Below are 27,550 nucleotides of genomic sequence, written 5' to 3' on the forward strand. Positions count from 1 at the left end.
GCTGCACTAAGAACTTAAATAAAATGCAAATTTTAAGGCTAGTGTAATGCCTGTTGATTTTTTTGCTTTGTGGTAACACCACCTAACTTTCTCTGCTTTGGAAAACTAAAAAAAATAATTTCCCACTGTTTACAGGTGATTCTCTCTAAAAATCGGGACATGAGCAACATTTTCCTAAATCTGCCGGGACTGCTGGTAAAAATCCAGGATGCCTGGTCACCCTATTTATGTGATCATGGAAAAAAGTGACTACAACGACTTTTTAAATGTATTTATTTACATAAAGGATAGTCTCCACTATGGATCTCAAATCCATTGACTACCTCAAACAAATAAGGGAAAAAGTTATGGAACATAATTCTAGAAAAGAGGATGCCTTGAATATGTTTTTCACTGCATAGTGCAATTAGAATGATAGAGGTAATCTGAGGACTTGAGGTGGGAACTCAAGAGATGCATTAAGCAGACACGTTTTGTTAAACTGCCTACATTATTACTGTGAATGAATAATAGGAATGAGACTAATATTATGTAAATCTTCAATAAGAAATGTAAAGTAGGCTCAGATGTTTCTGCAATAACTGAGCAGTATAATTATGCCACTGCTAATTACATGAGGGAAAAACTTTTGCAGAATCAAGCAAAAATAGTGCGAAATACTCAATTGGAAATGCAATGAGCCTTTTTGTAAGAGGGATTCTTTAATTTAACTGTGAATGAACATGAACAAATGGCTCTTCCGTGGAGTTTGTGAATGTAGCTAGCCTACCAGCCCTGTAAATCCAGTACATACTTTAACAGACAGACTACATTCAGCCAGCAATTATCTGCATACTTCTGCGGGCGTAAAGCATAATGTTGTGAAAGGCAGTGGTGTACTTGTGCACAAAGCACAGGTACACGTGCACAGGTCGGGCACTGAGGCTGTAGAGCTGACGATTCAACAAGGGGCTGGGGGAAAGACCGTAAAAGGCCCTGAAACCTCTTTTTGTGTGTACTCTCAAACAGTCCTGTCAAATACCATGCATCTACAGTTACTATAACACGTTAGTGGGTGTCACCACACTAAAAAGCAAAGTTGGGCATGTTTAGCCTCTTGCTATGTCATTGCTCAAAGTGCTTAGCCATAGATGTGCAGCACTTGCCTGAGCTTTGGTGTCAGCGTAGCATTTGTACAGCCAGCATCAATGTGACTGGTCTTTCAAAGCTCCCAGCAGTGTGAGCGGAGCCCAGAGAAGAGATGAGTCTTTTTCCACCATAGGAACCAGCTCTGGGCCCAGCTCAACTCTCTCTGCTGTTCGGGTGCGACTGTTTAACCAACAAAAGCAGCTACTTACGGGAAACCCAGCCAGCGTAGCCCAGGTGGCGATCTTAGCGGTGACTGTAAACCTTGTAATCTGTGTCAGTGATGCAGCCGGAGTCCCTGTTGATATTTTACATTTTGATGTTGTGTTTCTGTACGTTTCTCCACAACAGGTGACTTTTACAAGCGTATTATGCATATTATGAACCGAGCCACCTTTTAGATATCTGGGTGAATAAAGGTTGTGGGTAGTTGCTCATGACTGACCAGCTAGAACTCTGGAGTTCGGACTGAAGCCTGTGCGAGTTTCTCACAAGGCCTGTTTGTGGGTTTTAAAGGTATTCAGACTACGTGCTCATCCAATCTTAGGCCTCTCTGCAGAGCGCAAACAGCACAAATGTGCCCGTAGTAATTACCATTGTATTAATGTGTGTGAAGGAGGTAAAACTATTGGCATAATATTAACAATGACAAGGGAAACGAAAATGGTATGATTAGCATTTGATTAGAACGAGTGAGTCTGTGTTAAGTGAAGGGACCACCACTAGGAAGTTCATGCAGGACAGAGTGAAAACAGGATAAAGGAGAGGGCGTGTGATAGATGCAGATGAAGGATTTGTGAGGAGAAAAATGGACTACATGGTTGCTAATTGAGGCTACAAAGTGTTGTGTACCTCTTCCACAGAGGTTAGTAATGTTTAATTCAAAGTCCAGTTTTTTCACAAGTGAATCCTTTTCAATTCTTATTATTCACAACAAAATCATTGTTGTTACTGATTTGGTTGACACTTTTAGCAAACATTGGCAATAGGTGTATGCTCATTTTTGTGCGATAAGTCGGTGCAATTACAGAAAAATCGAAAGTTAATCAAATAGTGGTCATTGGTTTGACTTACTTGTGAAAGAGTGTCACATTTGACAGTGGAGTGTCACCTGTACCTACACAGAAACCATAGCAATGTCACACATAAGCGGTCTAAAAATGTGGCAGCTATGTTCTTGTGTTTATTTAGTTCACATCAAGTTGGAATCCTCTTGAGAAGGTCTAGGTAACTTGTGCTCAAAGCAAACTGGATTGGGGCACAGTGAATTTAGCCAATGATTCAATGATGGCTGAGCTATATGGGAAGTCTGGAATGCTTTTGTACACAGGTAGAGGTGTAAGACGAACGGAGGTGGGGATGGCCACTTGGGTGCCACAGGTAACAGCAGACAATGAAATGGGGCAGTTAAAGTGATCTACAAACCATTAATTTGTTTGCTTCACTCAAGCCCCAATGCGCTGATAATATAACTCCGGGCACACACATTAGTGAAGTGAAAACAAGACTGAAAACACATTTCTAATAATGTTCAAAGACCCATGTTGTGTGATGCCTTCAGTCTATCTTGGCTCTAACCAAACTACACTTTGCATTCTAGGACTTGTACTTTTGCTTATAGCATTACAAGTATAAAATCCAAAATCCTAGAATGCATCTTTTATTGTAATATTTTATTCAATTGCCAATACAAAACCAGTCTAAGACAACTTATGTCATTTCTATCATTTACCAAATCTTTTTTCAGTGTTCACATTATTATTTTGTTGCTGGTTCCGCTCCTGCTTTTTAGCTCATAGAGACCCGGCTGATCACTGGCTCGGCTCTACGCATGAATTCTCTGGCTTGCCCTTCTGTAATTCTCTCTATCTCATTCCTCTGTATGGTGACGTAGTCTTTTTATTCAATATCCCCTGCTGTGCCAGGCACAGCCGTATTTAACTAAATATTCTGGTCTTTAAAATGTAATTCTTGGCTTGTTCGATACTTGGAAACTCTCACATTTCTTTGGAGTCATCCTCGATATGTTGCTGCAGAAACCACATCTTCAGGCTTTTCCCTCCAGTTTTCTCCTCTACAGCCTTCCTTTTTATCTGGTCAGCCTTCTATAATGCAGCAGCTTTTCTTTGATCTCTGATTCTGTGATATGCTTACTCTCTGATACATTGTAAAACATGTACTTTTTATTTCTTAGTGATGTCTCCTGTCTGAGGAATATGTCCTGCACATCTCCTAGTTTGCAAAGAGCATTTATTCCGTGTGTATAGTATTCTTTTTTCCTGTTCATCGTGAACAGGGATCTCACCAAAAATGCATCTGTTTGACATCATGCACACAATTAGAATGAGGGACTGCTCTTTCAATTTAACTTAATCTACTACTTAAACAACCCCCTGGTCATAAGAGGCAGCTGTCTCCACTTCGCCGGCTTCAAAAATGCAATGTAAATTAAAGATTATACATGGTTTTAAACATACATGCCAACTTCCTTCCAGGGGTCAATAGTCAACAGTTTGATCGACAAGTCGGAAAATCCTCAGAGAGTCCTGGATCCGAGTGTGCAGCAGCCAGAAGCAATGGAACAGCAACAGGCATGGTCTCAGGCTGCGAGCAATCTTCAGGTACTTGGTGGAAGCTTGGCAGAAGAACCATCAAAGGGCTAATTCTAAATGGTGTACTGGTCGGTGAAATCCTAGAAATATGCATGTACCTCTTTCCGGATGCCGTAATCAATCACTGTGGAATGTGAAGCTACGGACATGGGCCTGCTGAACTTTTTTCACTACTCCTACTTTCTTCAGCTGAACTGCTTTTGGAAAAATTGATGGATAATTTCAGCTCTTTTCCAAAGATTGGCCTATCTTTGTGATTAAGGTCATGAACAAAATCATGTTAATTGCTCATCTGCTTCTCTCCTCTTTTCAATGAGGCTCTTTATACTGCACTGAGGCTTAGCATGTGTTATTCTTTTTAAGGTGCCTGGTTACCATCTTTGCTTGGGTCAAAATATACTTTTCCAAGAACACAATCTTAATCACTACCGTAAATCAAGACCTGACCGGTTTTACAATGTTTCCCCTCTCTACTGCATGTCTGTCCCCCTTTTTTTCCCAACTTCCATATTTGTCCCTCTCTGTCCATCTTTCTCTCTCTCTCTCTGCTCCATTTCATCCTATCTCCCTTTTTCTGTGAAAGTTACTTTATTGTTTTCTTTCCTTAGTGCCATCACTGTTTCCTTGCTATAACTTCTAAACATTCTCTTTAAATTGATGGAGACCTTGTTGCTGTGTCTCAAGATGTGCTCAACCTGACAACGAAAAGGATACAGGATTTGCTCTGGGCCTACTTACTAAAGTTGATTGACATGTGTGGGTGCTTGGTAAAGAACCACTCCTGGATTGACACTTAAGAATTTGTGAGTGCTAGACCTGCTTATCTTACGTTATGTGACTTGTTAATCACTTAAATGGCATAGTACCTTGACCACATCCTGCAATGTAAGGAAAATGAGTCACACCCAGTCTTTGATGGGTTTTCAACAAAAAATACTTAAAATGCATAAATCCCCACATCACCTGACAATTTTAGTCTGGCGTTAGACACAATGGCCCTCATTATGACATGAGGAAACCGATGATGCCAAGGGCGCCAGAAAACCGCCAGTGCCCGCGGTCTTCCGCCCTCCATAATGTGGCTACTGCAGGATTTCCTCCACAATAAGGGCAGAAATCCACCAGTAGCCATGCTGGTGGCCGAGGTGCCTCTACTACCACCTGCACCACCCCACCAATAGGACGTTGCCAGCCGTATTTTGACCCAAAAAACGGCCTGGCGGTGTTCTGCTGGCGGGGCGCTGCAGGCGATGGCAGAGCCCCTTCCTGTTCCCTGCCGGACAACCACCTTGCCGGACAAGGTAAGTAGGGCGCCTGTCAGGCGAGGGGGTGGTGGGCGTTGTGTGTGAGTGTGTGGTGTGTGCGTGTGTGTATGAATGTGCGTGTGTGTATGTGTCTGTGAGTGTTGTGGTGTATGGGTGATTGTATGCATGTGAATGTGTGTATGAATGTTACGGTGAGTGCGTGTCTGCATGTCAGTGTGTATGTGTGTGGGCATGTGTGAGTGAATGCGTGTATGGATGTGGTGGTGCATGGGTGCATGCGTTGTGCATGTGGGTGTGTGTACGTGCATGATTCTGAGGAGGGGGTTTGGGCGTGTGATTCTAGGGAGTGGGGGTTGAGGGCAGTGTGATTCTAGGGGGGTGGGGTTAGGAGATTGCTGGGGGGGAGTGAGGTGATTTCTGGGGGGTGGGGGAGTGAGGTGATTGCTGGGGGGAGCCTTTTACCGGTAAGAGGGAAGGAATTCCCTGTCACCCGTAGCCCTACCGCCATGGTTTTCGTGGCGGTGGTACCGCTGCAAAAACCAAGGTGGTATGCGAGCTCATTATACTACTGGCGGTCATGTGTGGACCACCGGGTCAGAGATGCACATCTATGGCCCGGCACTTCATACCAAAATGGTGGTATGAGTGGTGATGTGGTGGGTTGGCTGCAGCCAAGCCACCACACTTATAACATGGCGGTATACACTGCCAGCCTTTTTGCAGTGATACCGACACATTAACCCTGGTGGCCAAAAGACTGCCAGGGTTAAAATGAGGGCCTATATCTTGAGTTTGATTTTATTAAATTATATAGCTTGTATCCTTACTCATGGGGGCTTTTATTCAACCCATTCATCTATTGATTTGATGGTGTATCATTCGCATTTTACTTCATCCCACTATAGCATACAGCATGATGCTGAGGGCCACCTCACTCCAGCCATTGGCTAATTTCACTGTGGGTGACAGCATTATTTTCTTTACCAAAGTGCATTTCCACACAAAGTTTTACCCTTCAGCCCACAGGGACTACTATAGCAAAGTACAATTTGTGAGGCCAAAAAAATATTTTTACTTTTTGCCAATGGGAATTAGGGTCGAGCGCAAAGCGCTCGCCCCAGGTGTAATCTCGATGTGGGCTTATAACCACACCCATGTCAAGCCCATCAGTTTGGTTGGTTCGTGTGCTTGCCTTTTAAAATCAGCTTGATTTAATTAGTGAAAGACATGCATACATTATGCCTTTTCCGGTGTTTAGCCCGCCTTGAGCGCACCGGCCAACTTTTGAAAACATATGAGGCTCCATGTTTTCCATATCGTTTCTGCACTATTTTTTCTCTTTATTTCATAGGCAGCATGATCTCGCTGGGCAGTAGTAGAGTGCTTTGCATGACACTGACCCTGTTACATGGATATTTGCACTTTTGCTGGTTACATGGATAAATTATGAAGGAAAGTCTTAATTTTATTATAGACACGAGGCGAGCATTATGCTTACTTTTCTTGCTTTATTTTAAACAACAGCCACAGTCAAGGGAAACAAAACACAAGTCCCAAGAGGCCAGAGATTCCCTCGGCCAGAGGGAACAGAACAAACAAAATGAACCAATCAGTATATGGCACACCTAAGATATATCTAACTTGATTGCAAGTAGCCCTCTTTTCTTGTTCGAGAAGACTATGGGTAAGTATTAAACATTGGAAAAATGTAACCAATTAACAAAATGGCCAGAACCAGGGAAAAACAGTCTTGTATAAAGTCTATCCAGAGCAATTTAGGAAAAATGAATGGAAGCCGTCCTACTGAGGAGTCGTCTAAGGAAGAAGGCCTGGACTGTGGAGACGATGTGGGTGCGACTCGATGAGCCTAATCCTTATCAATTGCCTGATGAAGCAGGGGAAGATGAAACTGTTAGGGTGGGAAAGAAACATGATTAATAAGATGTTGCGGTGGAATAATACTCGCCTCGGTGTCTTTAACAATATTAAGACTTTCCTTCATAATTTATTTGGAAAATCTACATTTTATGTCAAGGCCAGAGGCTTATACTATGCTTCTTCAAAGCATATCAATCACCACAGAAGAAGTATTAACTGGTTTACAATAAAAGGTACGGAAAATGACATCATTAGACCAATCAGCTGATCTCAGAATGTCCTCTATTCGAGTGCCAGCCAAAAAAGCTTTGGAAGCCATGACCCCCCTGGATGAGTGAGCACCCAATCTGGAAGTATCAATACCAGCAAGGGACATTACCCATTTAACTCAATGGGCTAGAGTAGAAGAAGAAACTGGCTTATGAGGTTTCTTGAAGGATATGAGGAGTTGAGAATTAGAGGACGTTCTGAGATGGATAGTCTTTTGCTCATACATTTCTAAACAATTTCCTATATAGAACTTTGGTTGATTAGGGAAATAGGGATAAAAAAACATGGAAATATTTGTTTTGGTATGTCTACTAATCTTAAATTGGATACCTGTATGAGTAAAATTACGTGCAGAAATATCTAAGGCTTTGACATCTGACAGTTGTTTAATGGAAACTAAACATGGTAACATTGTCAATTTGGCAGAAAGCATTTTAAGAAATAAAGAGGAGTTTTCAGGCCAGGAGAGAAATAACTGTAAGACAACATTGACATCCCATAATTCACTACATTTAGGAATAGGTGGATTAGAAAACTTTACTCCCTTTAGAAGACGGCAGATAAGCTGATGTTCTCCAAACCAGTTTCCCATTGATGTGGGGATGATTGAGAGATATCGCTGAACAATAAAGATTGATAGTTCTGTAAGACTTACCTGAACTTGCTTGAGCTGCGACAAAATTTGCAATTAAGGAAATATCTGCTGAAAAAGGATTGCAAGATTTTCCCACACACCAGCTATGCCATAAAGACCAGGCTGATTTGTATGCCTTTGTGGTTCCAAGAGCCCAAGATTTGGGGATATATTCAGAAGCTTCTTTTGAAATTCCTGGATAAGATTGGAAAGTTCTGTTACCTTCCAGGTTGATAGGATTAGAGAATTGTTGAGGATCAGGTTGTGTGGGTGCCCCTCCAAGTTGAGAAGAAGATCTGGGAAAACTGGGAGAAGGACCGGAAAGTCCATCGCATGTTCTAGGAGAGGATACCATACCTGAGATTGCCAGATAGGAACCACCAGCATAAGATTGGTCTTTTGACGACGTACTTGACAAAGAACACTGTTGATCATTAGTAAAGGAGGAAATGCATAGTTGATTAACTGAGACCAATCATGTTGAAAAGCATCCATTGTTAACGCTGGAGGATCTGGTCTCTAGCTGTAGAACTGAGTAAGTTGAGTGTTTAACCGAGACGTAAAGAGATATATGTGGAGAGATCCCCATTTATGAAACAGGATATTGAATATAGAATGATGAAGTTTCCAATCGCTGGAATCGAACAGGAATTTGCTTTCGAATCTGCCACCAAATTGAATTTCTCTGGAAAATATTCCGCCCAGACAGATATCTTTTGTCGTAGACAAAACTCCCAAAAGTTTTTAGCTAGCTCCACTAAAGGTCTGGACTTGGTGCCTCCTTAGTGGTTGATGCACCTGACTGCAGACAGGTTGTCCATTCAGAGAGGAATTGTGCACTGGGCTTTGTTTTTCACTATACTTTTGATCGCAAAGGAGCCTGCAAGCATCTCTAAACAGTTGATGTGCAATGAAGACTCCTGTGGAGACCATGTACCTCCAATCGATATTTGACCACACCTTGCACCCCAACCGGTCACACTTGCATCTGATTCTAATGCAAGATCTGGGGCTGATGCAGAGATAGTCCTGCCATTCCAAGTATTGAGATGATCTAGCCACCAATGGAGTTCTATACAGGATTTGTGGTCTAGGGGGATGGAATCTGAATAAGCAAGACCCCTGCGAAGATGATGAATTTTCAGTCTCTGAAGTGTGCAATATTGGAGAGGGCCAGGGAATATCGCTTGGATTAACGAGGAAACAATCCTTGAAAGCGATCTCAGCGAGATTGAAGGAAGGTGTAAGGAGCGAGTTATCTCTGACTTTATAGCTTTCACCTTTGTCTCGGGAAGATAAAGAGTCGCTTCTATGGAATTTATAAGAAACCCTAGGAACTCCAAATTCTGGGATGGGGCAAGGTTTGACTTCTCCTTGTTTATAGGAAAACTCAGTTCTGACAGGAAGAAACAAGTGTAATTAATCTGTGAGAGAAGAGATTGAAGGTTCTGACCAATCAATAGAATGTCATCCAGATAGATAATTAATCATATACCTTGCGCCCTGAGATGGGCCACCACAGTTTTTCATTAATTTGGTGAAACACCATGGAGCCGAAGACCGACTGAAAGGAAGGGAGGAGAATTGATACATTTCTCATTGCTGTTGAATTTAGAGAAATCTCCTGTGAACGCGATGAATAGGAATACTGAGGTAAGCGTCTTATAAGTCCAAACGAACCATCCAGTCGTCTTGTAGGAATGCATCTCTGAGATGCAAGATGGTCTCCATTTTGAAATGTCGATATACCCCAAATTGGTTGAAGTCTCTTAGATTTATGACCAGTCTCATTTTTTTGTTTTTCTTGTGAACTAAAAAGATGGAACTAAAGAAGCCTAAAGGATGTGGGGAAGTGTGTTGGATTGCGTGCTTTTGAAGAAGAAGAAGGGATTGAACTTCCTGAGACACCAGAGAAGCCATCTCTGAAGAAAAGTTTAGAGGAAGTGGAAGACACGTTTGAAAAGGAGTCTTGTAAAGCTCTATAGTGTAACACTTTACCGTGCCTAATAGCCATGGATCCAAACTTATATATTCCCATTTGTGGAGGAAACATTTTTAGACGACCCCCTATGAAAAGATGGCCAGAAGGTACACTTACTTGCGGGTTGAGAAGTCCTGTGAAAGTGTTGGCCCTTTCCTCTGAAACCTCTTGACCTTTTGGGATAAAATTGGGGACGAAATTCTTGTGACGATGAAGTAAAGGAGCCTTTGAAACCTTGAGATCTTGGGTTGCGGCCGGCAAAGTGACTCCTTCCTCTACGGGCCCTGGCAAAAACTCGATTAGAGAAAACCTTCTTTAGAGACTGCTGAGCTTTGTCCAAGGAAGCAAAGGTTGTAACGTATTTGCTTAGCTCCTTAATAAAGGAGTCCCCAAATAACAAGCCATTGGCCTAGATACCAGGATCCATCATTGCCAGATTTGCCAATTTAGGGTCCAATTTCAATATTAGACCTTTTTGTCTTTCATGCATCATAGCTGAATTGGTGTTGCCCAGAAGACAAAATGCCCTTTGAATCCATAAGGACAACTCTTGCGGATCAATAGGGATATTATCAAGTCCGGCAGTTTCCGCCAAGTCAAAAATTTGAGCCAAAAGACCCACAATATCCAGCATCTTGTCTTGGCACATAGACCACGCCCTGTCAGTCCCTTTTATTTATAATTTTATAAACAAGATCAGCATACTAGGATCAATAGAAGTGGTAGTTATATGAAGGGGTAAGGAGGGTATTGGGCATTCAACCTTTAATTTAGCTCTTGTTTGTTATCCAAGGGCAAACATACTTTGGCTGAAATATAATCACCTACGTGTTGTGAAGGTAGCCACTAGGTAGAATCGGGATGATGAATGAGTTTCAGGTTATCATCAGAGTCCAAAATTTATTTGGAGTCCAAAGAATAGATGGAAGGGCCAAACTTTTGTTTTTTGGGGAGTGGACCAGACTAAAAATCTGACTCGTCTAAATCCTCATCATGAGCATTGTTTGAATCAGGGTCATAAACCTCGTCATCAGTATCCTGAATGTATGATATCACAATCTCTTGTGCACTGTTTTCAAGGTGCTTAGTTTTTCCTTTGCTTTTCACTCCTGGAACGTTCCCCTCCTTGGAAGGAGGCCTGTGAGGCTCTTCGACCTCAATCCCATGTGAGTTAGACTCACCTTCCGTAAACACAGATTATTTAATTGTTTGCTGACCATGAGCTTTGCACTTTCTGCATTCCACCACAGATTGGGCCATCTTAGATTGTGACATTAGGGATAATACAGTATTTTTAAAATTCTTAGAGACCCTGTTCATAGATGCTGACAGGAAGGACTGTCGAGGTTCTTTGTAACAATCACCCACTGCATAAGCAGGAGGACATCATCAGGGAGGTGAGCAAGCTTGCTGGCTGCTGTAAGTACCCTCGGGCCCTGTGTTATCAGCGAGATCCTGTAGTACATTATGAGAAGTCATAAAACAAGCGAGGGAAATAGCTTGGGTAAACTTTTCCTTTGCCAAGAAACTCCACTGTGGTGAATTCAGCAAAAGGTGATTACTTCAATAAAAGTACAACATGTTCTAGGGCACAGACTCTTACAAAAACAGATTTAATTTACTGGAGGTAATGTTGTGTGACTTCTTGAGGCATTGCCTGTAAACGTCATGTCCACTTTTTAAGTGTGAAGGCGCAGTCAGAAACAATGAGGTAGGAAATCAAAGGTTAACATTACGTCCATAGAGCACCAGTGACATATTTTTCTTTCGGCTGCTTTTTTAAGAAGTCTGATATGTCCCACGCTGTCTACAGTTTCCTGGCTAATAAAGCAGCAAAACAAGTTATGACCTAAAAAATTCAGCTCTTTCAGACTGCTTGAAAACGTATGCATAATCTATAGAAGATTCAGCTAAAAGCCATAGGGGTGTATTCTAGGAGCTAGCAGGCCAATGAACTTAACTTTAGTGGTTATTTTATTTAAGCCATGAACTGAAAATCAATCATTTTTATGCAAAATGGTAACTCAATACACTTGCCCTTAGTGAGGAGAGGTTTTTCTGCATGCTAAGTATCTTACGCCACAGCAGTAGACTTTTAAGCGTGCCCAGATTTTTACTTTGCCCACTATGTGTTTTCTGAGCCTCTGACACTGACTTACTTTCAGGAAGAACAGTAGAAGGGTAGACATTGGCACTTGAGCAGACCATTAACAAGCCCAGCATTTGATATGCAACCTGCAAGATCCCACCGATAACAGATGTCTGACTGAAGGAGAAGAGAAGAATCCACAGGCGGTGCTGTGGCAGCCCAGTCGGAGTGCACCAGAAACCTTCTCTCCCAGCCACCCGAGAGAGCCCTGCATGCTGCTGTACTGCTTCTGCCACAAGTGGGCAAATCTATGCCATGTTCTGCTTCCTTTTGTGATTTCAACCCTTCCCCGGCACGCAGGCATGGCATCTGGAGACAGATTTGAACTTTAGGAAGGGGGATCTGCTGCTTTTGAAAAATATTTATGATAGACATGGGCAGCCTTTGAGTCCCTGTCATACATCGGTTGGATACTTGGGTCTCTTCAGTGTTAAGAACGATCCTTCCTTTCCCCTGAGCCATTGTATGACTGGCAACTCGAACAGGAAACACTCAAATACAGGGAACTTTGCTACACTGGTACAAAACAGAGGTAAATCGTGTAGAGCACAGACATTAGCTGAAAAAGTCTCAAGGGGGAAACTTTGTCGGAACACTAAGAAAACCAGTCACAGCCCTTCCAAAAATGAAGGCTCTACAAAGGGTTGATGAGAGAGCAAGAGCCATACATGCACCAGATAAAATGGAATGAACCCTAGATCCAAGTTCCTAATGCAGCACACTGGAGTAAGGGGAGAAGCCAAATCTTTCATTCACAGAAGAAGGAAAGAAGCTCTGAAGCCGAGGAGAAAACCAAACGACTGGCAAGACAAGGATTTATGTAAATAACACCAACTTATAAAGAGCCTATACCAGCATTGACAAGCACTGCCACTTCACTATGTCCTGTTCTTTACAGTAATTGACAACTAACTGGCAAATAGCTAAGTCAAATGACCATTAACCCTCTCCAGCTCGATCAATATTGCACAGTGTCCTGCCCCTGGGTTTTGAGTTGAACCTGGTGGATAACTTCAGTATGATGACACAATTCTCAAATTAAATTAATGCAGCAACACAAATCAAAGAGGCCAATGTAATTTGGTATGGGGTTGCTCAGCAATCTTTTAGGGTCTTTTGGAACCTGTGAATGTTCAGGTATGCGCTGCAGAGCTAGCATTGATGCCAAGCTTCAAAGGCCAGTCTCCTGCACCCCTAGGGGAATGTTTGTGTTATAATCTAAATGCAGCAGGCGAGAATAGACGGATATCATGATTTATCTGATACGTTCTGATGGGCATTCCTCATGAAACAAGACTCGAAATGCCCCTGGATCTTTTTTTGTGGGGAAAAAAGACCATCCATAAAAAATAAGTTACACAATAAGTGATTTTTTTACTTTTATCACAGAAATCAGTTCCACACTACATTAAATCGCAGAATGCTAGTAAAAAGTTTTTGTTTTGTTTTTCTTGTCTCCTTCCTTTTCTTTTAAGATTTTCCCCACATCAAAATAATTTTATTATGCAAAAGGAAACCCAGAAACAAAATAGTTTTTTGTTGATACATAGGCAGAACAGAATTTATTTGTTGTTGATAGTGCATGTATCTTTTATAAAGTTCTCTCTTGTATTAAAAGTAGCTAAAGAAAAGTGCACATAATTTAAATAGTGTTTCGATAGTATTTCACAACTGGAAGTATGTAACCCTAGAAAGGGATTTCACTTTAACCCAGTCATGCTAAATAAAAGAAGGCCCCATAGTACCTTGCACTTTTCAGTCATGTAAGCCTTCATGTTAAAAACATTCTTCTTGATGCTTTAATGTACTTCCTGTTCATTCTCCATTCATTGGCAACTAGTGTCTTCTCAGATTTTCCCTGCCATGCAGTAAGAGACATGGCTACCAGCTTCCTTGAGAAAATTAAATTAAAGAGTACCCTAAAAAAAGTAGTAGAATATCCAACATTCCTCCACATAGCCGTTCCGGTATCAAACTCGGTTCTATTCCCGGAGATGGTAATTAAATAAGAAAATTGACCTAGAATAGCTCCAGCCTGGTGCATCTCCACAGCAAAGGTTCCATTGTTCAAGGGTCTGAACTGTACCGGTGAAGTTTTTAATTTGTTGGTGGATTTTTAAAAAAAGAGGTATTGCATTCTTCTTTTATTAGTGGAGACAAGTATATTCTGCATTATCCTTTAGTGCATGTTGCCATTTCCCACTGGTAATATCTATAATAGCCTTTTCCATCAAAGTAAGTGAAAATGGAACTTAGGCATGTATATTTCTCTATAATGATTTTCTTACTCATTATTTGCTGAATTTAAACATTGTAAACATTTACATAGTCCCCTGTTTCACTTTCCAACCCTACGAAACAACTTTAGTGCAAAAAATGCTAAAAGAAAATAAAGAAATTGCACCTTATCAGGATACCACAATATTCATGTGTATCTCAGAAGGAAAATAGTTTCCCAAAGGTAAGGTTGTGAGAGATGCCAGAACAGTTCGCACATTTACAACCCTTACTACGAGAGGCACTTCACTGTTGGAGGAGGTAGATCACATAACCATGCTGTGCTGGGTCTTGGAAATAGCAGATATGTCACATTACTCCCAGGTCTTGGTTTGCTCAGTCACAGCCCACTGCAAACAGAACTACAAAGTAGCATCTTTATTAGCGGCGAGTTGGCAGGTGACAGTCATTGCTTATCAAGGATATCACATGTACTTTTGAAAATACACAACTACTTTCTGCCCAAGATCACCAATAACCTAGATCTGCTCTAACGTTTCTGTGCCAAAGAAATTCTGTTCTGCCTATGTACAATTGTAAAAGAAGATTACTATTAAGACCTCAAAGCTGCCCATCTTCTATCAAAGTATGGACTTCCTGAGCCTCCACAAATAAACAAATAAAACGTTTCTTCCTTGAATTCAAAATGAACATATGCCCACTATCGACCCTAGAGTCAAAAGCCACTTTTGACTCTGACATGACTCTAGATTCTTACATTGACTCCGTGGCTGATACTGCTCACCCCTTTTAGGCCTTATTACATATAAGATCATTTACATCCAGCTGCAGGAGTAATTAGTAGTAGTCCTGTGTTCAGCCACTTTGCACACCATCTCTTGGTGCATAACCTGCTCAACCTGCTTCGGTCTGTTTTTTTAAAACTACATTCTACTGAGGCCACCCTCTCTCATATCACTCACTTTATCCATCCTGTTATTTATAATCTCTTCACTTTTGTGTTTATTCTGACCTCTCAGCAATAGTTGACACAGTTGACCCTCACTTGGCACCTCTTCTGACACCAGTGACTTGCTGCTAAGAAGATTCTCCTTTATGACCGTTCATTCTCTGCATCTTGACACTCCTCTCAGTAGCCACCAACCCTTGCTTGTCCAACAGGGCTCGGTCCTTTTCAACTCTCCGTAGGATAGTACTCTAACCTTTGCTTTTGGCTACAATCCTCTATCTCATACGACCTAAAACCTCTCTGCCACAAGATTGCATTGTTCTGTCTTGTTAACCCTCATCCAAAAATAAAGTACTTTACTTGCATGTTTCCACAGCACCACTTTTGTATACACCATCCTCATGCCCCACACTCTGCAAGAAACGTTCTAGATCTTATCCAACTCAAGAGAGAGCATGGATTCTTTCCCCTCTCCCACTACGATGGCAGTGAGACACCGGCTACTAAATGTTTGAAGAATTCTCCCTCAATTTGCTCCAACCGGGTTAAGTGCCTAATCAATGGTCTACTAATTAGCAAAATCGACTGCTGCAAAAGCCTCTTGGTCGACTTTCCTCAGTATGAACTTATCCTCTTGGCTAAGGTTATCAACCAATTTTATGCTGGTGTTTAGGATCATAAATGAGACTACTCCTTTGTACCTCACACAAACACTTTCTCACTGAAGACCTGAATGTAACTTGTACCATGTCGACAGTGAAATGATAACCAGGACCAGACAGTGCTATGACACTTCAGATGTCGATTCTTTAACTTGCTGGGTCCACTGAAATGGACCTCACTGATCACCTTGAAACAAACATTTTCCTTGCACTCTCCAAGACTTGCGTAAAAACACACTTTCTTTTAACAGAGAACCTAATGGCTGGGGACCACCTGACCTTCCACAGAGCCAACACCATCCAAGTGATACTGAATAGGAATCAAAACATTACTATAGAAAATGTATACTTTATTTTGGTTTTTATTGTCTTTCATACTGTGTGCTTTGTTTCCATAGTCCAACTACACGTGGCTTCTTAGTAACTAAATGTGTGCACAAAAATAACATAGGTCTCATGTATAGTATCTATGGTAGACATGCCTGTATGTGTTTATCAATAAACAATACACTTAGTGTCATCTTTTCAAACTATTTTACTAGCAGGAATGAAAATAATTTCCATTCTTGATTTGCACACTATAACAGGGGATTTGGCGGCTGGTTCCCAAATCATGCAACATAGACCAGGCATAATGGCATTCTGTACTTGGACTTCAGCAGACAAAGTTTTTATTGTGCTCTGTGATGCCTTGTGATGAGCTCCCTACAATGATGCAATACGGGTCAGAGAGAAGAAAAGTCAAGCTGTTCATATTTTCTTTTCATGGTCCATATCACATGAAGTGAGCACTTGAGGCACTAAATTAGGACATTGGGTAATAGCACATGAAGTGAACACTAGGAGCACTAAGTTAAGACACGGGGCCATATAACATAAGGTCAGCACTGGAAGTGCTAAATTACACCACAACCCATATCCTATAAAGCGGGAACTGGGAGTGTTGTGTTAAGCCTAGATCTCTGCCACAGCTTTAGGCTGACTTGAGTCTTAGGTAGGTAACAAGCTAGGTGAAGCCTACAAGCATTTGTTGACATATCTAAAGTAAACAAAACACAACACAATAATATATACAGGCAACATAATGTAACATAACAAGGCACATCCGAACAATTTTGTCAAAACAGAATGCAGCACAACGACTGCAGGACAGCACAACTAAAGTGCATTGCAATCATACTGAACAAAAACAAAACATCACAAAAAATAGCAGAACACGTTGCCACCACAACCAAATGACTCGCAAAACCTGATGTACAACAATGTCAATGACACTGTTTGCGATTCTCTATGGGGTCGCAAATGACCTACCCCATGAATATTCATGAGGTAGGTCGCAATTTGCAACCCCATTGGGAATGGCGGCACTCACAGGGATGATGGCCTGCTGGGGTAAGCAGGCCGCCATGTCTGTGACTGCTTTTAAATAAAGCAGTATTTTCTTTTTAAATGCAGCCCGTTTTCCTTACAGGAAAACGGAATGCATTTAGAAAACAAAAATGAAAAGTTTTCTTTTCATTTGTTCAGAGCAGGCAGTGGTCCGTGGGACCACTGCCTGCTCTGAATTTTTTTTTTTGCATGCATTCACAGAGGGGAAGGAGTCCCATGGGGACCCCTTCCCTTTTGCTAATGGGTTAGCACCAATTTGAGACTGGTGCTAACTGCGATTGTTTTGTGACCGCATACACGGTCACAAAACAATCATATATCGGACTGCGACTCGCAATTAGGAAGGGAACGCCTTTGGCAGGCACTTGTGCTGTAATTCACAGATTTAAACCTCTAGCGTCCTTTCTCCCATTACTGATACAGTGATACAATATGTGTCTGACTTCCCTTTATCAATGCAGCAGATACATTTTGTACAATCTCAATTTTAGATGTCATCAGAAAGTTCAAGTTCTGCACATGAGCTAAGTGCATCTCAGCTTAGATTGACTTGTGGCCAGACTCAACTAACCCACTGCTTTTACTGCGGTGCGAAATCTAGGATTCATCGCTACCTTGAGATCTCTTTTGACGTTGACATTTTAAGCCCTGGATTAATTTACACTTTCAGCATTAACTGTAGAGAATGAAAAGTTTAGAAAATGAAAATAAAACACTGTGCCGTTTTGTAGTCTTTTGGAATTTGCTGCTCAGTTTCCAGCACTATTATGAAGTGAAACAGAGAATAAATAGTGTCCCCTTTGCAGGTTGAGCGTGCAAGTGCTTTGACCTGTTGTTAGTATTGTGGGCTTTTAACCACGTCCATCTCACGCATATCACTTTCACTCATTAGTGGGCTTCCCTTTCAGATCTCACTTGATGTCATTGGTAAATGCTTTTATACGTGTCCGCCTTGAGACTGTTTTGTCCTGCCTTGCAGACTGCCCCTGTTACATGGATAATTGCACGATTGCCGATATACTTCAGTGTGGGCGAACTATTTTTTGTCCTTTGTTTCGCTGCTTCTTACTGCATGGCGACCTTGTGCTCACAGCGCAAACAGGCACAACAGTGTAAGCTCATTGTATAAATCCTATTTGTTTATTCAGAATATTTTGTGCGGATACAATGCACTTTCAACTTTCCTTCCAAACTTATGAAATAAAATAAACCTCTTTATCCAGTAAATTTTTTATGCTGTCACACCCCTTGTATACTGCCTTTGGGGGACCTCGTGCGCGTTATAGAGGTTCACAAAATAAACAGAAAATAAGGCTGCCTGGTGTTTATTCCATCCTAGCTTAGCGGATTGAGTTTCCTGTCCCTTCAGCTGCCACAAAGCATAGCATAACATAACACAATATAACACAACATTGCATAGCATAACACAACATTGCATAACACAACACAACATAACATAACATAACACAACATAACATAGCACAGCATAACATAACACAATATAACACAACATAGCATAGAATTAGTTAACACTACATAGCATAGCATAACATAACGTAGCATAACTAAACAGCATAACATAACATAGCATAACACAATATAACACAATATAGCCTAACATAACAACATAGCATAACATAACACAACATAACACAACAGAGCATAACATAACACAACACAACATACCATAACATAACACAATACAACACAGCATAGAATAACACAACACAACATAACATAACACTATATAGCATAGCACAACACAACATAGCATAACAAAACACAACATACCATAGCATTACATAACAAAGCATTGAGTAACACAATATAGCATAGCATAACACAGCATAGCATAGCATAACATAACACAGCATAACATAGCACACCATAGCATAACAAAACAGAAACTAGCATAACACAACATAGCTAACACAACATAGCATAATACAACATAACATAACACTACATAGCAAACAACATAGCATAGCACAAAATAACATAGCACAACATAGCATAACACAGCATAGCACAACATAGCATAACATAACACAACATAGCTTAACATAATACAGCATAGCATATTATAAATTAAAATGACATAGCATAACATAACACTACATAATGCATAGCATAACACATCACATAGCATAACATAACATAATATAGCATAGCATAATATAACACAATATCCCAGAAGATAGTATAACATAACACAACATAGCATAGCACAATATAATGCAATATTGTATAGCATAATACAACATAACATAGCATAGCATACCATAACACAACATGACACAACAGAGCATTGCACAACATAACACAACATAGAATAGCATAACACAAAATAGTATAACATATAGCACATCGCGTAGCATAACACAACATAGCATAGCATAACATACCACAACATAACATAGTGTAGTATAACTTAACACAACATAACATAACACAACATAACACAGAATAGCATAGCATAACATAACGTAAGACAACATAGCCTACTATAGCATAACACAACATAGGACAACGTAGCACAGCATAACATAACACAACATACAAAATAGCATAACAAAACACAACATAGCGTAACATAATACAACTTTGCATAGTTTAACATAACACAACGTAACCCACATAATTCCACACCACACGCATCCACTCCATTCAAATCCAAAACATATGGGTAAAAAATATTGTCATTTACAGCACCAATAGCTCTAACTCTAGCAAATGCGAGACCGATTGCATTACAAATGCTTCTTTGCTGAGCTGACATCACTAGGAACACACACTTTTTTCCCTGGTACCTGCCTCACAGCCAATGTTGGGATAGTCCATCAGCCATGGTTTAAATAGATGCTTTCACAACCCAGGCTCCCCTTGTTACATGTTCCTGTGAGAAAAATGCATGTATATCCTAGCATGGTTTGTGCTAGAATTTTTTTTTACCACCGTAAGCTAAAGAAGCATTTTCTACCTCGCATCTGAAATGGCGATGCCCATCTAGTTTACCTACATGCTGGTTGTGATCTAGGTGTCCATCTAATATTTCATTGCCCTAGAATTTACCACAATTTGATACACAGAAAATAACTGATCTGTGCCTGGAAAGTTTTTTGCATTGCGATCTTGGTGTCTGATTCAGCACTTTGTGTGGTTGTGTGAATGTATTAAAAAATGAGGGGGCCTTTAATGATTTGTATAACCTATGATGCTGCTCTACAGGAACCCGGATGCTTTCCACAGAGGAGTTAACGCCTCTGTGATTAGGTGGACCACAGTGGTCAAGATATCTCTGTTGCCATGAGGTAGCAATAGACTCAACGTAATCTATTTCACATGGTTTGTCATGTTGCTGACCGTTTACTATGAGACCAGCAGTCGTATTTTATAAAGGTTGCACTTTCCTGGTCTGCCCTGCAATGCACATTTAACAGAGTGCACTCTTACATGTAATGAACTGCCCCCAGGGCAGCAGCAAGCTCTCAACAGACCAGGGGACACCATATTAGTGAAAGGCGGGCTGGCTGTTTGAAGCCTTAGACTTGTATGCCAGGACACCGCTTCCAGTTCAATGGAGGCAGAGAGCCCTCGGCGCACGGGTGCAGATAGTCAGTGGTTCCCAATCTGGGGCTCCATGAAGCTTCCTCAAGAAGTGTGTAGCTGCTTAGAAAATTAAATAACAATAACAGATTAATACATTGTGGACAAATAATATGGCTAAGTGTACAAATGAAAATTTTAAAATGTACTGCAAACGTCAAGGAATTTGAAATTGGGGGCTAAAAATTAAATTTGTATCCTCAGATTGATTTGTGGGAGCAGCGCAGGTGCATCAAACAGAATGCAATATGGGCGAAGTGTGGCTTCAATTAAATATAGAAAAGCTGCAGCCTTCTTTTAAAATTACATTTTGTTATTTTCTTTATTTATTTGTTTCCAAATTAAATAAAACATGTTATCACTTGTGTATGTATTTCATGAATGCTTATTTCTGTATTCTTTGTGTATTGTTTTGCGTTCAAATCATCGACAGTGTTTAAGCCAGGGTCCCCGGATTCCAGTAATGACTCACTATGGGGTCCCCAGATTCAAATAATGATTTAGTGGGGTTCCCTGGATTCCAGTAATAATAAGGTTAGGGTACACGTAAGTCAAAAGATTGGGGACCACTGCAATAATTGACTGTATCAGCATGCAAGAAGATATCTGGGGGTGGGGGGGCACAGGCCCCCATTTCCCTGCCTTCATTGAAAGTTACTGATTACTGATTGGTGGTGAGAGAGCAGCTGCTACTGTTTGATTTAGTTTTGTTTTTAAGAGACACTAAATTAACAGTGACTGAATACATGTTGCATAGTTCTATCAGTTTGTTTCCCAGGAAGATAATTATGCAAGTGCCTGCTGAATCGTGTCTGGTACTGTTTATATTGCTGCACAATATGAAGGAGTGATTCTGTCAGGAGGCACCCTCTGTGGATGCAATGACTGTGTGCCACCTTATGCGTGGCACACAGTCAGTGGATACCCTGACAGCTCCTTTGCACTTGTGCCCATGTTTATAATGGAGCACAAAGGCACGGTGTATTCCCCACCCCTCCCCTCAGGATTGCACCAGCCCGACATATTGTGCCAGTGCAATCTGTATTGCAGAAGGGGTTGTTCAAGAGTCTGTGACCCCCTCCTGTAGCATCAAAACGTTGCGGGGCACTCTTCATAATGCAACCCATGGTGTAGTCATTCTACTACCTGAATCCAAAAATAAAATCAACCAGGTTCAAGAGAAGCATCAATTTATGAAGAAAAGACAGGCTCTGCAACTTAGAGACCAGAATGAATCCAGTTCGAGCTGTATTCAACTGGAGGTCAAACTCAGTTTAAATTCAGAAATGTGCTTCAGTTTAGGATGTGTAATTCTGGTTCTCTTCTAGTTGGACCTGCCTGACCTGATGAGTTTGCCATGCTAGTAAATGCTTGGTCTGGTATCTGAGCATTAAACAAACACAGATGTTCATCAGCCCAGTCAGAACTTCCCCTTCAAGTTCTGCAACAATAAGAACAGAAGCAGGCACCATTTAATGCTCACTTGCATAGATAAATTAACTTATTTGGAGACTCACTGCTAGAAACATTCAAAATGTATTCGGTTACAGTCAATTCAGCCTAACTGAAAACCAAAAGTAAGACCAACATTAGAAGTAACAGCTGCTTACCCCTTTTCTACTGCCTGCATGCGCCTGAAAACCCAGATCACACCTCTAGTACACTGCAGAGTAGTGGACGTTCAAATAAAAAAAAGAACAATATCCAATCCCCAAACCTTTTACTCTATACATGATTTTTATGTATTTCCTTGTGAACGACTGAAACTGCTACCAAAGTGGTAACCCAGACTCTATAGACAGGGGCGGCTCCTTCGCAATGGCGAAGGAGCATCACTCCACTGACTGCCAATATTTTACTATTGTTTTATTTTTCAGCTGCTGGCTCAGCCAGGATGTGAGGGAGGAGCAGGGCTGGGCCATGGGAGGGGGGATGAGGAGTGGAGTGCACTAAGTGCGAATGTCAGTTTGCTAGGCCTTTGGCTGGCCAAACAGACATGCGCACTTAGGTTTCTCTAACCCGGCTGTGTTGCACAGACCCCCGTGCACAGCCTGGGTGGCAGACCAATCCTGACATTGCTCTCATGCTAGAAATAGCATGACAGCAGCACCAGGATTGCGTGGGGAGCCTGTGCTGATGCCCCAGGGACTACCGGGACACCAGGAGAGAAGAGTAGGGAGGCAGCAGGCAGCATCTGCATTAGAACGCTAAGGTTTTTAAAAAATGATTCTTTTATTTCCCCCCATCACTGCCACCACCCCGCCTACCACTCCTCCTAAGATGCACGGCTGCCGCTGTCTATAGAGCGAACCTGCAGCAATATGTGACAGTAGAATATCTAAATAGGGGAAGTATTGCTCATGTTGAAGCAGTGCACGATTATGTAGAGTCAATAGCTAAATGAATACAAATGCTTTATTAGCAGGACAAAAAGGAGGATGGCTCAGAATGGATAAAGAATCAAGAATACGAATCTGATGTTCACTCAGATGTCTGAACTGATACATTTAACTTTATTTTGTGTCAAATGAGTAATTCGCGAGCCAAAATCACTGCGGTTTAACAGTAGCAAACCCTTGCTTATTATTATGAATTTTCAAATGAAATGTCCATTATCTTTATCATTTGCATAACATTTCTATATATACCTTTTTTTAGGTGGAAAGGTCTGAAATGAAAACCCTTAGTTTACCACCTAACATTCGACGAGGGGGCTCAGATACCAACCTGAACTTTGACATACCGGATGGCATTGCTGACTTTCACAAAGTAAAGCAAAACACTGATTCCTTGAAGCAGAAGATCTTAAAAGTCACCGAGCAGATCAAAATTGAGCAAAGCGCTCGGGATGAAAATGTAGCAGAATACTTGAAGCTGGTGAACAGCGCAGACAAGCAACAAGCCGGGCGCATCAAGCAGGTCTTTGAGAAGAAGAACCAGAAGTCTGCTCACTCCATCGCACAGCTGCAGAAGAAACTGGAGCAGTACCACAAAAAATTGAAAGAGACTGAGCAAAACATTTCTCTAAGAAGTGCCAAGGAGTCTTCCAAAGACAACCTTAAAGATCTTCAGCATTCCTTGAAAGATGTCAACAGTAGTGTCAACAGCGTCCTTAACTCTAGTGCGCCATCTGCAGGCCCCTCTGAAAACACCAAGGCTGGCGTGCCTGGGGTATCTTTGACACCGCCTATGTTTGTTTTCAGTAAATCGAGGGAGTTTGCAAATCTCATACGTAATAAATTTGGCAGCGCGGACAATATTTCTCACCTGAAGAATGACCTTGAGGGCTTCCATCCACAAGGTAGCTCGAGGAACCTGAGTGGCAGCGCCACCATTGGGACGAAACCAAAATACGGCAGTGATGAGGACTGCTCTAGTGGAACCTCTGGGTCTGCGGACAGTAATGGAAATCATTCTTTTGGGACCGGAAGGACCAGCACTCTTGACAGTCAAGGGAAGCTCTCTATGATCCTGGAGGAACTGCGGGAGATTAAAGAAGGGCAGTCTCAGCTGGCAGAAGACATTGAGTCTATGAAAGTACAGTTTAAAAGAGAATACGGGTTTATGTCTCAAACCTTACAAGAAGAACGATACAGGTACCAATTTTAATTCCCAGTTATATTTGTGTTTGGAAAATGTGGCTGTTTATAGAATTGTAATAAATGTACCGATGTACAAAGAGGACTATATTTTCAATGATTACCAAACATCTTCACAAGGTTCCAAAAAACATTTAATGCCCCTGGTGTTGTTTAAATAAGTGAAATTTGGGGCAGAAGCTGATCAAGACCTACAGAGTACACGGCCTGGATCACATGGCCTTGCTCATAACTAAGGCAGTGCTTCATGCAGTCATCTTTTGCACCATATTATGAAATCATTCTTGCACATTTAAATAGAATTTTAACTAGACAGGAGTTAAGTTAGAGCAACACCTTAAACGAAGATACCTGCTTATGGGAGACTTAGGAGGCAAAAATATGGCAGGTGTTATTGTGCTGAGTTATAATTGTGCTTTTTTCAGTTTTGTTTTTTTACTTGAGGGCTCATTGCTTGGCTGTTGTAAAAGTCTGCTATTGTGTTACTGTAATGTATTGTGTTGAGGTGTCATTGTGCTGTTTTGTGTGTGGCAGGGCTTTTGTGTGATGTTACATGCAAGACAGTCTTTCTTGCATGCATACATGACTGTAGTTAATATTAGAGAATGTGTGTAACCAGCGTAGGTCCTACAAAAGCAGACTACCTGACTGGTAAATCTAACACATGTGTGCTTGGCCAACACTTTTTCTGACACCTTTCAAACTAACAAGACATAGAAGGAAAACCTTCCACTTCTATGACGTATATATTGTTATTTCGGCTGTAACTGAGGATGCCCTTGCAGAGATCTGTCTTGGAAAGAAGAAAACGTAGCATTAGCTTCGGCATGCTTCAGCGAAAGGCCATTGTTTTCTCATTTTATTAGCAGAGTAGCATCCAAGCACAGTTGATCTCTCCTCGCTGTATGAGGCATCATTAGTGATAAAGGTATACAAGGTACGAGTAACCAGAGTTAGACACATGGATGGGTTGCTGATACTGAAGGGCTGTATTTCCGGCTGCTGACCAGATGGCAACATAAGGTATGCAGGGAAACCGTTTGGAGATTGGCATTACTTAGGCTTAATAAATCAATACAGCCATAAAAGTTAGATGACTTACAATATTTAAACATTCGAGGTATTTGAGGATAATATATTAACAGCTTAGGGATGTGTGATGAAATATGATGGGGCATATCTAACATTTGTCTTGATCTGCCTATTATTGTCTGTGATATCTATAATAATAATCATTCTTTTATGAATGATTTATAGGCAAGTACTAACAGATAAATCATTTCATGAAAGTAAAGTACCAAATTGTGTGTGCTTACTGATTTGGGTCCAAAGGTGGGACTCTATTTATCCTAACCTACAGACAAGAGATTCTCTGTCAGGTGTGTCCGACTCCTAAGGCTCCCCATGTACTAGAGCATACCTCGTTAGAAGAGGAGTGAAAGATGTGCCAGTTCTCCTTTCTCTTAAAAAGGTACAATTTCCTTTTTTTCAGGCAAGCCCAATTAACAGACATTGACATAGCTAATCATGGAAAGGGCTGAATGATTCAACCACCACAGCCCGAAAAACAGACGGTATGAGACAGACTTTTCCTGTGGAGTTTAATTTGGTAGGAGCATGCAGACTGTAAAGTGCTATTCGTGTCTCTAAGGGCATGTCCTTGGCGATTTTGAGTCTTATGTTTTTACCACATATACTGGGTTAGGTGAAGTCCCATCATTTATAGGCAAGAACCATTTGTTCCATAAAAGCCGGGACCACAATTACACTTTTAAGTGTGTTCCACAGGATTGGTGGCTCTGGCTACATCATATTAAACTTGTCAAAACTACTAGAACTGTTGAGATTGGGACCTCCTATCCTCTCCCTTTTATTTCATGACTCCTTATGTTTGTTACTCTATAGTTTGATGCACATATTTAAGTATATCTGATATCTATAGAACAAACCTAGCCAAAAGGCAGAGGAGCACTGTACATAGTCACAGATCATAAACTCAAAAATAATAAGAGAGAAAGCTGGGTTTTGAATACTTAATGCATTGTAATGAGTGTTCTTTAAAGAGGTGAGTCTCCAACTTCCTAAACTCAAGAAGCTTTGGGGCAGTCCTGATGGATAAGTAGATGAAGTTCCAGATTCTGGGTGCATATTTAGTGAAAAGGCCTGCTATCTTGCTTTTTCATGTTTATGCTCTTTTTAGTCTGCAGCCCGACGGCCTCCTGGCTTCAGGTGTGATCCACCAGAGATAGCGAGATTGTCTGCAAGATAAGCAGGTTTGCTGGTCGTCATAGCTTTATAAATTATGCAGCTGGCTTTTGAAGTTGGTGTTGGGTGGCAAAGGAAAGGGAAGTCTGTGGAGTTCCATCAGGATGAGAGTTATGTGATCATATTGTTTCAAGCCTTGGATGATAGTAAAATCGCTGCTTGCAACCGCAAAATGGCCTTGTACAATGTATCATCCCTATTTTGCGAGTCGATATCCAGTTACCGACTTCCAAAGTTGGGATTGCGGCTCGTAATTAGGAAGGGGCGTCCCAAGGGCATCCCTTTCCAAATTTCAACTCGCGTTGGTATGTATGATTGTTTTGTGACAGTGAATGCATTTGCAAAACAATCACAGTTAACATCAATTCCAAACTGGTCCTAACCCACTTGCCAACAAGAAGGGGTCCGAAAGGGGTCCTTTGTGAAAGATAGCAAAAATGTTTGTGTAAAGAAAACATTTCATTTTCATTTTTGAAATGCACCCCATTTTCCTTTAAGGAAGTGTGTCGATTTCCAAATGGGTTGCAAATTGCGACCTGCCTCCTGAATATTCATGAGGCAGGTCCCTTGGGACTCATTTGGGAATTGCAAACAGTGTGGTTAAAACTGTTGTACATTTTGTTTGGCCACTCGCAAATTTGCAAAACAAAAGGTCATACATCTGGCCCTAAATCTCTAGAATTAGAAAGTTCAATATCCACAAAACGGACTACAGAGAACAGAAATAATGCCTTCATAGTTGCTCACAATGACATATTCCATGTATGATACTATATGGTGAGAATATTTAAATCACCCCCTTCTAGTAAGCCTCTTTAACTAAATGAAAGATTTTTGCTAACAATCCCAGAATATCTAGAACCCTATCCTGACATTGCTTCAGTGGTCTTTCCAAGCCTTTCCTTGGCTCACTACTTATTCAAATAGT

General features: G+C 41.1%; 1 protein-coding gene across 4 annotated transcripts in view; it reads left to right on the forward strand.

Moving 5' to 3' along the window:
- TMCC3 (transmembrane and coiled-coil domain family 3) overlaps nucleotides 1-27,550 on the forward strand; it is a 231,080-nt gene that overhangs the window by 163,616 nt on the left and 39,914 nt on the right. For 2 of the 4 annotated variants that reach the window (XM_069229109.1, XM_069229110.1), the window contains exons 2-3: nucleotides 3,621-3,746; nucleotides 23,417-24,354. In XM_069229109.1, the coding sequence (XP_069085210.1) occupies nucleotides 3,621-3,746; nucleotides 23,417-24,354 (1,064 nt within the window). The remainder of the gene's footprint in view (nucleotides 1-3,620; nucleotides 3,747-23,416; nucleotides 24,355-27,550) is intronic. The other 2 variants (XM_069229111.1, XM_069229112.1) reach the window with 1 other exon arrangement.

Source organism: Pleurodeles waltl, chromosome 4_1 (assembly GCF_031143425.1).
Source record: "Pleurodeles waltl isolate 20211129_DDA chromosome 4_1, aPleWal1.hap1.20221129, whole genome shotgun sequence".
Taxonomy (NCBI): Eukaryota; Metazoa; Chordata; class Amphibia; order Caudata; family Salamandridae; genus Pleurodeles; species Pleurodeles waltl.